Below are 14,223 nucleotides of genomic sequence, written 5' to 3'. Positions count from 1 at the left end.
TACGTAGCATTATGACCTAGGTGTAGTCATTCCTCATGGAATTATTGGGGATAATTAGCATGTCTCAAAGTAGATAATGAAACTGAAGTTCAGAGAGGTCACGATAGGCCCAGAGTCCTGCAGATATTCAGCCTTTTAGTGTACATTTTTTATTAGACTCACATGCATTAATATTTCATGTGCTAGAGCCCAGACTACAGTTTATAATAACAGATTACATTTGCAAGGAGCTTGTGTGTGTGTGTGTGTGTGTGTGTGTGTGTGTGTGTGTGTATCTATATATCCATAAAACATTTATATGTTGCTGCTGTTTGGTTTTGCTTTTACCCAGTATCCACGTATTCTCCCTTGATAACTGAATGCTGAGAACTTCCATTTAGGTAAACAGGTGTAGAGGCTTCCACCAATCACCATCCCCTGGCTATAGCAATTAGTTCTAGGAAAAGCATGAGTGTTCATTTAGAGCCAATTAGATGCAGTAAGATTTGTTCCTGAAACTTCTGGGAAAAGGATCTTACTTTTTCTCTGCATCTTTTTTACTATTATCTGAGGGAAACCTGGGTGAGAATGAGGCTAACTCAGAGGAGGTGAGGTTAAAAAAAAAACAAAGAAATATAATCAAGGTGATACACTGTGTAGTGCTTACAGTGGGCCAGGCACAGTCTTAAACACTTTACAAATATAATTCATTTAATCCTCTTAACAGACTTATGAGGTAGGTACATTTATAATCTTGACATTATAATCAAGGAACTTGCCTAATGTTATGCAACTAATAGATGAAGGAGTAAGGATTTGGACCCACTCTTAGCTACTATGCTATGGACATACGTTGGGCCCTTATATTAATGGTAAGGAAATACATACTTAACAATGGGTTCTCAAGAAAAAAAAAGAGAGAAAATAAGGAAGAGAGAATAAAAGACCGTATACCCCTAATTTGTTGCATTTGCCAATTTCTCTAGTATAAGTATCCTCACTATGGCTGATTTGAAGCTATTTACATGATATCATCTGGTTTGCAACATTCCTAAAAATTTAATAACCAGAGAGTTGGTGCAAGCCAGCTGCTCTAGTAAGCTACCAGAGCTGACACCAAATCTCCCTTCCACAAGACTGCATTTTTGTGAATCTGTGATGTTCCTTTTGGTGTATGACACTTTGGGTTGGGCTTTGTGTCTCTTGCAGTATGAAGGAGTCCTATCTGATTTCAAGTTTCACGGATACTGAAATACTTTCATGGAAGCTGCTCTTTGTCATATGAGACCTCCACAGTAACCTCATGAGATGGACAAATCACTCATCAGTTGTCCCATCTTAATTGATCAGAAACTGAGAGTTGAGAGGTGATGAATTTCATTTGTGTAGCATGGACTACATAATTTGCCAGAACTGTTGCAAAATGAGAATACCAGAATTGGGTCCCTTGTTCAAAAATTATTAAGAATTTCAAGATGATGACATCAGAACATTAAGCTAAGTGCAGGGGCCTTCTGAGAATGGGGCCGTGAGTAATCACCTACGGCCATGCACCATGAAGGTGGCTGTAGGTCTGTGTCACTTAGCTGGTCTGGCGGCCTCTAAACTGAGATCTTTAAGTCCCACAGCCCTTACACTCAATCACAATATTTCCCTGCAAAATAAAGGATCTGTACATAATTCATTTCTATGTGGAATTTGTTACTTAAGTTGTTAATTATAACTACACCTTGTATCGTTGATCAGTTTCAAGTAAACACACAATTGGCTCACTTAAAGACTCCTATGTTGCAATGCCTACATATTGGATCACAAGTATATCCAATCTTAATTTCTTATTTACATTTTGTTTCTATTAGGCAAAGTTAAAATAAATCGTACCATAAATTTATTGAGCTATTTAGACTGCACATTTTTTTTTACTTTTCAGACAGAGCCAGAAAAAGAAAACAAATACTATTTTACATATCAGATTTGTAATCATTCTATTGTTATATTCCCCCCTACCTATGCCACCCTCCCCCACACACATATGATACACACACAATTGCCTTCATTTTGAAAACTTAGGTAACTCCAAATATCCTAGGGATTTTTCTTCAAACAAACAAACAAACAGACAGACAAACAAAAAACAACCTTTTATCTTCCACCACAAAATTTTAGAAGTACCCCAGTTACTCTCTTCCTCGTGGAAAACATGGACCTAAATACGGCTGTTCACAGTGCAATTACTGTTTTTCAAAGTGCTGAGCTAAGTCTAATGGGTTTTATTACTGGGATTCTCCCATTCAAAAATCATCATAACCCATGACAATATTTGGTGATATATGATAATGGAGGAATGAAATGGGAAAAAAACTTTTATATCAGATAAAATGTAGAAGTTGCATTATGCAGTTTTATATAACATCTGGGTTCTACTACTCAATTCTTGATGATTTTAAGGAAAACAGAAAACTCATCACAATAATCAGCTAAATAATGCTTCAAATTTAATCTGTCCAAACAACCAGCAGATAGTTTATCATGAATTATAACCTAGAAGCAGAGGCTCAATATAAACATTTGCTCTCAACATTTCTATTTACCTGTTGACTAACCCAGGAAACATTAGAAGCTGAGAAGAAAAATATTCCAGCATGGTTCCCTAGAAAAATGCTCCAAGTAAGGAAATCAGTACAGTGGTATGCTTTAAAGATGATTTTCTGAAGCATTTTAAAATTACAATATTTGTTAATGAGTAATGAAAATAAATGTGCCACTAAAGAGGGGCTTTCTACATTGGCCCTGGAAGAGAGGACTTCAACCCTATGTGATTTATCCGTTACCTGTAGTAGTATTACCTGCTCAGATCTTTTCTGGTGCTGGTATTGGTACTGAGACAAGGTATTACAAGAAGAAGCAATTTTGTCCTTCTCAAATTGTTTCTTCACTCTGGCCAAACCACCAGGCACTGTGCACATTCCGGATTCCTCCATCATCTGAGATGATTTAAGAAAAGGGAAGATTCTAGATTTTAGATCTGCTCAAGATGGGATTTGCAAGCTATTATTTTTTATAGCTGACAATTATTGATGGGTGGTATATTAAAAAATATAACAATACACAGTTATTTCAGTGGGCCCTTATAGAAAACTTTAATAAAAATAATCTCTCCGTGTTGTTTTCTCATTTATCAGTCTTTTGATAAAGTCAGAGGGAACTTAAAAATATTGAGTTAATTCTCCTCATCTCAGATAGATTTTGATATCTGGAGATTAAACCTGTAGAATGTATTTCTCTAATAATACTCAGACTAGTAGAAATTAGAATAATGGATTCAATTTTAACCCACAGTAAGGTTGTCATTAAAATCCTAAACATCTACATAGGCAACACATTATTCAGAATATTTAAAACATTTGACTCATTCCGAAATGTATTTAAATCACTAAACACGAACAAAATAATTTTCTCTTATGCAAAAATGTCAATATCAGTAATAATAACAACTACTTAATATTAGTGCTGAGTGATTTCTATGTGTTTGCATACATCTTGTCATTTGATGTTTCCAACTCCTGTGAGATACGGGCATTTAGCCTCATTTTAAGATGAGGAAATTGATATTTGGGGAAGTAAGACAACTTGTTAAGTTCTCATAGCTGGGGTGTGTGTAGGAGCTGAAATCTGAAGCCCTATCTGTCTGTTTTAATGACTGCTGTTTGTCTTAATCACTAGTACTAAAGGGCAGGCAGAAAAACAACTCCTCCAGGACTGGCATACCCCAGGACTCAGCTTTTAGTATTGTGTGAGAATCAGAGGGTTTAAAGTCAGAAAAATTCTAGGCTATCATTGACATTTTGCAGAATAGAAAGCCTAATTCAATAGGCATCATTTGGAACAACTTGAAAAACACTGAGGAGCCTTGTCAGATCTCATGCCCCTGTGGGAAGTGTAGAAACTTAAGGGCTTTGGTTTTGATGATTCAACACACTCCTCAGCCTAGCAGGCACTCTAACCCAGATGGGATGATAACTCTCAAGCAAACAGGCCCCATGCCAACCAGCCCTCCTCTAGGAAGCTTGGAGGGCTGCTTAAAACTGGGAAGAGATTCAGCAACCCTTCAAACTACAGGGAGGTCTCCTGAGGTCTGGCCCAGTCCTGACATAACCTTGAAGCCTTGAGACCTGAAAGTAACTGGATACCTGTGAGCTGAGGCTCCCATAACATGGACTGTGGACTCCAGGGATCCTGGAATCTCTACCCAAATATGTAGTTTCTCAAACTGATACTAAAAATACAACTATTATCGTGGGTTTTCCTAAATTTCAAAATATTGGAGAGTGAGTTAGTACTCAGGATTATCTGAATTACTAGCAATTTCAAGTGGTTGCTTTAGCAAGTTCATAACCTTGCCCTAATTCTGTGAACTATCCAATATTTAAGAATATGCATATTTGCTGTATGGAAAGAAGGGATAAAAATGTATATTTATATGTTTTAGATATATATTCTATCAAATTCTGCAACAAACTTCAAATATAAATCCCGGCCAGTTACGGCCATTTGATACATGTTAAGGTCATGAGAAAGTATGGCATCTATTTTGAAATTTAAGATAAAGAAGGGAAAGGGTGATTTAAGGCCACGATGTTTCTTGTACCTTTCCCCATTGCCATTTAATGTACATAAATGGCCTTCCTTGATTGATCAGACATAGATAATATAAGAACATTAAATTATGGAAATCAAGGCAACTATTGTTAAGAAAAAGCCCACTCTTTCCAACAACTATAAACAATGTCCAAATCATGTGCAAATTAATCTAATAAGCCTCAGTAATTATGTTAATGACTGAATACTTTCCTGGTAAGTGCATTTTCACAAAAATATCAGTTCTGATACTGAACATGTTGCTTCTCATCTACCAAATGGATTAAAAAACCCCAAATATACCCATTCCTTTCCTTTAGCATTGCACTTTGGAATCAGACCATGTTACATGTGCAAAAATGCATACAGTTGGTTATTTTTGCCAGGAGTACAACTATTATACACTATTGTTGCCACTCACCCACCTAAGTGAGGAAGTCCGTTGAGCTGTAGTTCAGTGGCGGTGATATGGTTTCTTTATTCAGCTCAGCTTGTAAATGAAGGTTTACATATATGAGATGGCAGGACCTGCTCAAGGAGCGGTCTTTGGTCACGAGCTAGAGTGATGTTTCCTTGCTCAGGTGGAGAGAGCATCCCTGTGCCTTTGCCTTGTTTGGCCCCATGCACTGTACATTTCAACTAACCCGTGTTATTGTCAATGACCACATAACTTAGATTGTTTGTATTAAACATTTTTATGTTGATCCTTATTCAATGTTTCTTAATCTCAGACTCAGAAATAAGATTTGGAATCTAATGGGTATGCCCATAATAATTAAGACATTTTATTGACAAACTGATTTAAATACCTAACACAGAACCTAATTAAGTTATTTTAATAATAAAGTAATTTAGCTACCTAACACTTACCTAGGTGAATACATTACACAATCATTTACTTTCTTTGTGAAGAACTGGCCTTGGGTCCTAGGGTATAGTAGAAATAACATAATTGGGGAATTGGACAAATAGTAATTCTAATCCCGGTTCTGACACTTAAAATCTTAGACCAGAATTTGTGAACCTCAGTTTTATTTCTTATAAACTGGGAAAACAATGTATTTTCCACATATTTCTTGTGAGTGCTAAAAAAGATAAAGGAAGTAAAACTGCTTAGCACAGAATCTGGCATTTTAATTCATTGCTTAGCAAATGTTACCTCTCCCTTCTCTTCTAGGGTGCTTCTGCACACCATTGCCTTTCCATGGGCATGACTTTTATTTAGGTTCAACCAAATGCCATCTGGCTGAGGCTAGGATCATCAAAAACTGATCTCAACGTGACTGAAATATAATGGATTCAGTTTGGGGCTGAATCAGAGACTTCCAGATTATGCACATAAACTAATGGGTTTTTTGTGTAGACAGAAATGTTGTTAATGGCAGTTTCCATGGTTTTTTTTTTTTTTTTTTTTTGGACAGAGAGCAGGGGGAGGGGCAGAAGAAGAGGGAGAGAGAGAATTTTAAGCAGGCTCCATGCCCAGTGCAGAGCCCAATGCAGGGCTCAATCTCACAACCCTGATCACGACCTGAGCCAAAACAAGCAGAGAAGCGTTATTAAATTCTTTATATGTAGGCTACCTTCATAATAGCATTAACATTTTTTGTGTGTTTGTATTAAATAGTGGGATAATTTAGTTTTCTTAGTGCCGATTTAAATATTCTGTTTTTTAGCACAGTATAAATACAAATTTGTCTTATGGTGTATTCTCCCAGTGCCTGTAAGATAAAAGTCTTCCAAAATTAAAAAAAAATTGTTTACTAAATAACCCCTCTCTCACTAGGTACTTTCAAAATCAGTCTGTTTCCCCAAGAATCTTTTCTCCAATTTAGAACACTAATTTGTAGTAAAGTTCCCTAATGATCCAGCAGGGGGTGCTATCTAAGAGGACTGGCAGGAGGCACTGGAGTGATACTATTTATTTTGGAAGAGATCTAGCTACTTCTGTGATTTCTGTACATTCATTCAAAATCCGTGCTGCATCTAAAATGGATTTTAATGACTATGTAAAAACTTAAATGTCATTTAGAATTACAATATTGTTAATGAGTTTGGCACAGTCAGCCTTGTCTCTAAATAATTTGTAAAGAAGAATGTTAAGAGTAGCTATTTTAGAACGCCACCCTTCTTGGCTATTCTTTCTCTCTCTTTCTCTTTTGGTTAAATGAACAACTTTGCTAATTTGGAGATTATAATTATAAAAGAGTAACCTTATATTCCATTAAGCTATAAAGCTGCTACTAATAAAATGACTCATCAAACCCTGTGGATTGAAGGCCACAGATGATAGAACCCAACAAATTCTTTTGAATATGACTTTATTATGCTTTGGCTCTAAAATTGGTGGTCCTACTGAATCCTGCTGTTTCCTATAATCATAATTGGTTTAGCAGAGTGCCTACATTGCTAATCTCCCTCATTTCTATGTTGATTAAGCTACTCCTAATGGATTTAGTGCATACAGAGAAATGAGAAAAGCAAAAAAAAATTTATACTGCCAGTGAATTTAAATGAACTATACATGAGACCAAGGAGGGCGGCATGCAGACCCACATTATTAAAATTTGAAATTAATTCCCAACCTTCCTGAGGAGAATAGCTATAGGTTAAATGATAATGATGGCAATAATAACACATTTATACTCTGCCTTATGGCTTACACGTAAATTATCTCTTTGACTTCTCTCTAAGATCCTCTGTGGTAGATGGCTATTCCCATTTTTCAGTTAAGGAAACTGAAGCTCAGGGAGGGGTTAAGATAGTAGCCCAAATTCACACAGCTAGTAAGTAGCAGCACTGAAGCTTCAATTCACATCCTTGCCTTTGATTCACACTATGTGCTTTCTCTGCTTTATCCCACCACCCAGTGGTATTCTTGCATTACGGTGTAAGGAGAGTGTGCGAAGGGCAGACAAAAAGCACATTGCCTAATGCAAAACCACCAGGAGCAGCTTACATTGGCAGAGAAGCTGCGGCAGTCACCCCTGGAAACAGCAGCCTGGTACCTCGCCATCCGCTCCTTCAAGGACACCACCTCCTGGAGGTCTGACACACCCTCGCTCTGTGCAGCACTGTCTTCTGCAAACCCACTGGCAAGCTTATTAGGGCCAACGGTCACTGCAAACAAATGTAGCACGCTCAGATATGTGTTTCAGGCTTTGAAAAGAAAATACCATCACCTTATGAACAGTAAAGGCATTTAAAATATCTGCTCTCATAAAACAGACTGCATCATTTCACAACACTGTATTTGCAATGTTCCACAGTCTCCCTCTTTTCTTCAGGCTTTCAAGCAAAGCTACAAAATGCCTCTACAGAAGCATATGCTTATGAGAACATCAAACAAAAATATTGTCTCTCCTCCTACTCCTGTGATTATTCTGATGAAAGACAGTGATTTATTAAGAGCTTCATGATGTTAATAATGAACATTCCTGAGGCACCGTGGGTTGAATTTAGGTTAAATGCAGTAAGAGCATTTTCTCATTTGCTTCTCTTGTTTAACAACCTCATGAGGTAGGTGCTATTATTTTCTAAAATTTATAGATAAGAAAATGGAGAGTCACAGTGGTTAAAAACCTTTCCCATGATCACACAATTATTTAGAGGCAGATGTGATGGGTGGACCAAATCTTTAGAATGTCTAAAAATTGCTCTTTGCTTGTCTCCCCACCCCTAACACTCAGGAGATGGATCTAGCCAAAATAAGCGATTGCCATGAGAATTATAGACTGTGGATTTATTTCCTTTATTCATAGAGACCTGTAATACATGAGAAAGAAATAATAGTACTGTTAGAAAAAGCTTTGTCAGTCACCCATTTCAGATGGCCTGATATTTCCCCATTTAAGCCATCTACTTGACAAAAATACAGGGTAACAGGAATTACATATTTGGAAACAGAGCAAAAGACTGATTGCATGATCACAGAATAACAGTTGTCAGAAACAGAAAGGTCCTAAATATCATATAGTCTTACCTAATCTAACAAGCTCCTTTTTGGCATAGGAAAACATGTCTAAATGTTTCCTTATGTGAAAGGAAGACAAGGGCTCTCTGTGGTTATGTGATTCTCCACGGTTTTTTAGTTATATGTGCCAGAGCTGGTCTCAAAACTAGATTTTCGTATTTAATCTAGTGTTCTTTGTTTGATGGTTTACTATTCACTGTTAAAGAACTCTAATTCCAAAATCATTGCAAGGGTTTTTTCTGGGACCAATCAGTGTATATATACGTACACATATATACACATGCATATGCATGGATGCATATATATTCATTACTCATTCATGCACCCCCTGCCTTTCATCTTAGGGCTGGTATTTTCTGGAGCTCGTAGAACAGGGCTCATTGGTATACTTTATTTGGATTGGTTTGATTTCATCACTGTAAACCATGGCCCAAACAATCCCAGGTAACAGATAACCAAGCTGTCTCTTTTCTTTTCTATTCTTCATACCTCCTCCCCCAGCTCCCACATTGAACCATCTTATAGAATCCTTTTGGTTAAGGTTTATGTATACAATAGCAGTTGAGAGCAACCTATGTGATGAGAAAAAATTAAAAATCGTTTGTGTTTTGGCTCCCTGAGTATCTGGTTTTCCACAGAGACTTCTTATTCAAATAAACATTTTCATATATTTCAGTTAAAATTGTAAATATGTTTTACTTAAAATGCTTTCAAAAATACAAAATATACAGGAATACAAAGTTGTGATTATGACTGCTATGATTGTACAACACTGATTTGTTCATAACAAATGTCAGTTATTTTTGAAATTCACCTGTCATTTAAAGCCTCACATTCATACAAAAGTACATTCCTTCAGTTGATTCCGATAAGAAGACATTCTCCCGTACCACTGAAAGTCTTTCACATGATAAAGAAAATACATCTCTATTTTCCCCTGTGGATTATCTATCTGCACAGACGAATTCAGTTTATATTCAACTGTACTATTACTTTGTTGTGAATGATTACTATATAGATTTTATTGAACATGACTCCCTAAAGTTTTTCCATATTAACACCCAAATTTCATTTTGTGTATTATTCATAAAAGATGTCATTCTTTTATTTATCTAACAGAAAGTCACAGTTTATTTTTGCTAAAATTTACAGATGGTATTTACTTTTCAAATATTTGAGTTTTATCATTTTTCATCCTACTGTGAAATGCCCAAGACTAATGGTCAGGAAATCAGTGACCTGCTTATTAAGAAATTTGTATTCCATTGCCTTATGGCCTTTCATTTTGATCACAGACAAGACACTACATTTTAATCTCTCCATTTCTCCTTCCTATCTGTAACTTTGCCCACACAGGTAGTCATGGAGTAGAAAACTTACTTGAGTTAACAAACCGTGTCCATATTGTTTCCTAACCTTCTAAGTTAATACCTATCAATTTCTTCATCTGAAAAACAAGGTGTTGCTTCCTGCCCAGTGTACTATAAGGCAGTGTTTCCGTCTGCTCCTATCTTGAAACTGATGACAGTGGATGTAACTTTTTAAGGTTGAAAAGACAGCTTCTTTCCTAGGGATAAGTGAGGAAAAAAACAGGGACATTTGTCCCCTGATCTCCTACTGTGCTATTTCAGAAGACTTGAATGCAATTGAGATTGGAGAACAGTGTAAAATGAGTTTAGGGAACCTTTAAAGAGAGAGGTGACAAAGAAGAACAAATAAAGATGCTCTTGTCACAAAACACCTATGGAAATATAGGGGGAAATTTGCATACCTGTAAGTATGTAAATCAGACTATGTAAGAACATGCCATAAGGCTAAAGTGGTCTGTGAAAAAGGAAGGGAAAAAACAAACTTTTCAAATGACTATTTCTGTTAGAAGGCATTATAAATATTAAGATCACAAAATCATTGTACTAGAAGTGACTTGTCTCTGGGGCTTGGTGGTAATTCATTGTGCAGATGAGTATGAAAATCCAAAGAAGTTCAGTGAATTCTCCCAAATCTCCAGAGTTAATAGCATAGCTGGACATAGACTCCATTGCACCCTAAATATTGAATGTTTTCTTTTGTTTGCTGATGAGAAAATAATTGCTAATCTACCCCAAATATTCATTCTTTGCATAATAGAATAAATCCTATAAAGCAGAAAGAACATATAATAAGTAAGCACTTTGGAAGAAAACAAAACACAAAAAATTATGAGGTGTTACCATGAAAACTATAACACACCAAGGATAAGAATGTCTTTTATAAGAATTCTGAGGTTCTTAGGAAAAATACCTATGTTATTATTTTTTGTAATATACTACAGATAGATCCACTTTCTATTTTCTTAAATCACGAGACTTAAATCATGTGGCTACAGATCTATTTTCTCGCTCTCCAAACATGCGCTTTTCCTCTGCAGTTTTTAAAAACAAAGTGACTAAATCAATCAACCAATAAAATTTGCCCAGTTACAGAACTTGTTATGTCTTCTTGATTTCTACTTTATATGGTAAGTCTGTGTTTAAAGCACTAAAAAAAAAAGCAAAGTAGTACAATATAAGATAGAATGCTCTTCCTTTCTTGACCAATTATTCACATGCCTGTAGTCAGTCACAGAAGGATGACTATGCATCCTTGGCATCCGATGCATCCTGTGTTTCCTTGGAGTAAAATAATAGCTTTAAGAAGTCAGATGTAGAAAACAATGAGAAATAGTCAATGTAATTAATACAATCTTGGATTTTCTTCTAATTTCACAGCTTCTATTATTAGTGAAAGAATTCTTAGAAATATGCACAGGCTAGTATTAACAGACATTTCAAAAGGGCCATTGTTACACTTATTATAAACCATTCTTCTAACCAGCTGTTCAGGAAATTTTAAATTTGGAATTCTGTGGTTTATAAAAGGATATGCTCGCTCTTACAACATTAACAAATAACAAATCTATCTTCATTTCCCATTAAATAATTGTCTAAAATCTGAAGTAACAAGTTATATATATAAACCTAAAATCTTCAAAGAGTAAGAACTTGGAGATAAAGGTCAATGGTTTGATACATAGTGCTGGGATCAGTGTGTTGCTCAAAAATATGGTCAAAGTCAGAAAAATGTCTATTCAGAAATACCCAATGTGGCACAGTTCGCAAAGCCAAGTGCTTTGTCATAATCTTATTTCTAAAGCAAGATTCCATCTCAGCACATTTTCTAAATGTAATATTTCTTCTTCCTGTCAAAATATGAGAGGTACATTCCTAAACTGTAGTGGTGGATCAAGTTTTATGGAAAGGATGACCATGTTATGATACTATAATGGATATAATTGGATAAAAGATAGATATAAACACCAGATGCTTCAAAACTGGCTTGCACAAATACCATTTAAATTTTTGTGAGTCACCTTATTTCTTTTCCCTTTTGCCTACCCAATATGGGTTACATGGAAGTCTGTAGAATAAAGTTTCAGATACTTTGACCTCTGTATTTCACTGACAGACCAGTTGCTGGTGTTATGAAACTCATATTAGCTGTGTCTGATTTAAATTTTTTTTTTCAACGTTTATTCATTTTTGGGACAGAGAGAGACAGAGCATGAACGGGGGAGGGACAGAGAGAGAGGGAGACACAGAATCGGAAACAGGCTCCAGGCTCTGAGCCATCAGCCCAGAGCCCGACGCGGGGCTCGAACTCACGGACCGCGAGATCGTGACCTGGCTGAAGTCGGACGCTTAACCGACTGCGCCACCCAGGCGCCCCAGCTGTGTCTGATTTAAAGGAGGCACCTGGCTGAGGTAAAATCAGAAGAAAAGAAAGCTGTCAGAGATGAGAAAAGAACCAGAGGTATTAAAGTGTTTAGAAGAATTAAAACACACACTGAAGGCAGTAAATAGAATAATATATGCTATAGCAATGTGAAAGGAGATGCCAGAGAACAGAGAGCAAAATCCAAACCTTACAATTACAGCATTGCAGTGAGAGGCTGGGGGAGTAAGCAGAACTTATCATATATATTTGAGGAAAAATTGCTGAAAATAAAAATTTGGGCATAGATTTAAATTAGTTACCATAATCCAGAAATAAAATTAAGTTTAAAACACCAATATAACAATAAATCCTTGTAAAACTTGAATGTTTTACAAGGAGAGAGAAAAGTTCTACAATTATCTAGACATGTGAAGAGTTTCTGTGGTGAAAAAACAAAATTCAGACATCCTTAGATGCCCCCTTTATAACACTAAACACTAAAATCAGTTAGAAAATTGGATACTGGTTACTGAAATTTTAGTTCTGTGAGCTCAAGTCTATATGAATCCACTTTGGTACTCATGTGAGACATCAACACAAAGTCAAACACAGTCCATGTGACAAAAGTCAGTCAGAAAGAAAGGGTTTTACCATATAATACCTAAACAAGAAGGTAGAAATAAGATCAGATATAACAGTCATGAAAATAAACACAGGTCAAATGCCATACCAAAAGACAAACAAATAAATCCAACCATATGCCGCTCACAGGAAATAAACCTAAAACAAGACACAACATTTAAAAAGAAAATATTGGGCAAAAATGTAACAGGCAAATATAAAATGAAGAACAGTCATCATGGCTATATTCCTTTCGTGCAAAATAACATTAAAGACAAAGTGTACTAAATGAGATAGAGGGCCATTCAACAGATAGAAGATACTAATCCCACTGTGAAGCTGTAACCCTGTAGGCCTCTATATGCTGGCTAGCATAGTACAACAACATATAAACACCATCAGTAATAAGAAAAAGGGGAGCTTTATGGGAATCTAATTGCTGTGGGTGACATTCACATATCTCCCTCCATCTTTGCCATATGAAATTTCAAAAGGAAATGATTTGCATTATATAATTAGGAAGGCTTATTTTAATATATTTACTCATTATCATTAAACAACTATCGGTTATCTACAGTAAGCATACGATACATTCACAATGCACCTTTCAATCTAGTTGGAAAGAAAGGCAGGAAATTATAACCCAAGAGTTAATAGGTTTGTACCAGCTAAGTTGGGAGCCTACGGGAGACGACATAATCCACTCGGGTGTATCAATAAGCAGGTGTCAGGGCAAGCATCCTCAGAAGGGGGACATCTGCCCTGAAACATGAAGGAGCTGGCCATGTGACTATGTGGAAGAACAAAAGGGAGGAGACAGCAGCATTACCAATGAATCATGTTGGGGAAACTGGGTAATGATTTTGTGGAAAGCATCAAACAGTTCCTCATGTCACAGCATGTTACAGAGTATTAGATGGAGTTAAGAGTTAGACGGTTTTTAAAATGATAAAAAATCTTTAGAGAAGTAGCAAATGATTTCAGTTGGACTTTCTAAGCATAAAAAATTTAAAGTAAAAAATCTTTTAGTGGCTCAGTCGGTTAGGCGTCTGACTCTTGATTTAGCTCAGGTCACCAACTCATGGTTTGTGGGATCAAGCCCCCATGGGGCTCTGCACTGACAACGTGAAGACTGCTTGGGATTCTCTCCCTCTCTCTCTGACCCTCCCTGGCTTCCACACGCTCTTTCTCTCTCAAAATAAATAAATAAACAAAAAAAATCTTTTAAACAAAAATAATTATAAGACAAAAGGAAAAGTGGAGGGGCAATTGTAATAAATAAG

At 36.2% G+C, this 14,223-nt stretch overlaps 1 protein-coding gene across 4 annotated transcripts in view; it reads right to left on the bottom strand.

Annotated features, from left to right (window-relative positions):
* Positions 1–14,223, bottom strand: part of XIRP2 (xin actin binding repeat containing 2) — a 693,081-nt gene that overhangs the window by 42,173 nt on the left and 636,685 nt on the right. For 3 of the 4 annotated variants that reach the window (XM_045033894.1, XM_045033895.1, XM_011285335.3), the window contains 2 exons: positions 7,574–7,734; positions 2,826–2,963 (listed from right to left, as the gene is read on the bottom strand). In XM_045033894.1, the coding sequence (XP_044889829.1) occupies positions 2,826–2,963; positions 7,574–7,734 (299 nt within the window). Of the gene's footprint in view, positions 1–2,825; positions 2,964–7,573; positions 7,735–14,223 lie in introns of those variants that run through there. The other variant, XM_019838210.2, reaches the window with a different exon arrangement.

Source organism: Felis catus, chromosome C1, assembly GCF_018350175.1.
Source record: "Felis catus isolate Fca126 chromosome C1, F.catus_Fca126_mat1.0, whole genome shotgun sequence".
Taxonomy (NCBI): domain Eukaryota; kingdom Metazoa; phylum Chordata; class Mammalia; order Carnivora; family Felidae; genus Felis; species Felis catus.
This window is presented reverse-complemented; position numbering and strand designations above follow the sequence as displayed.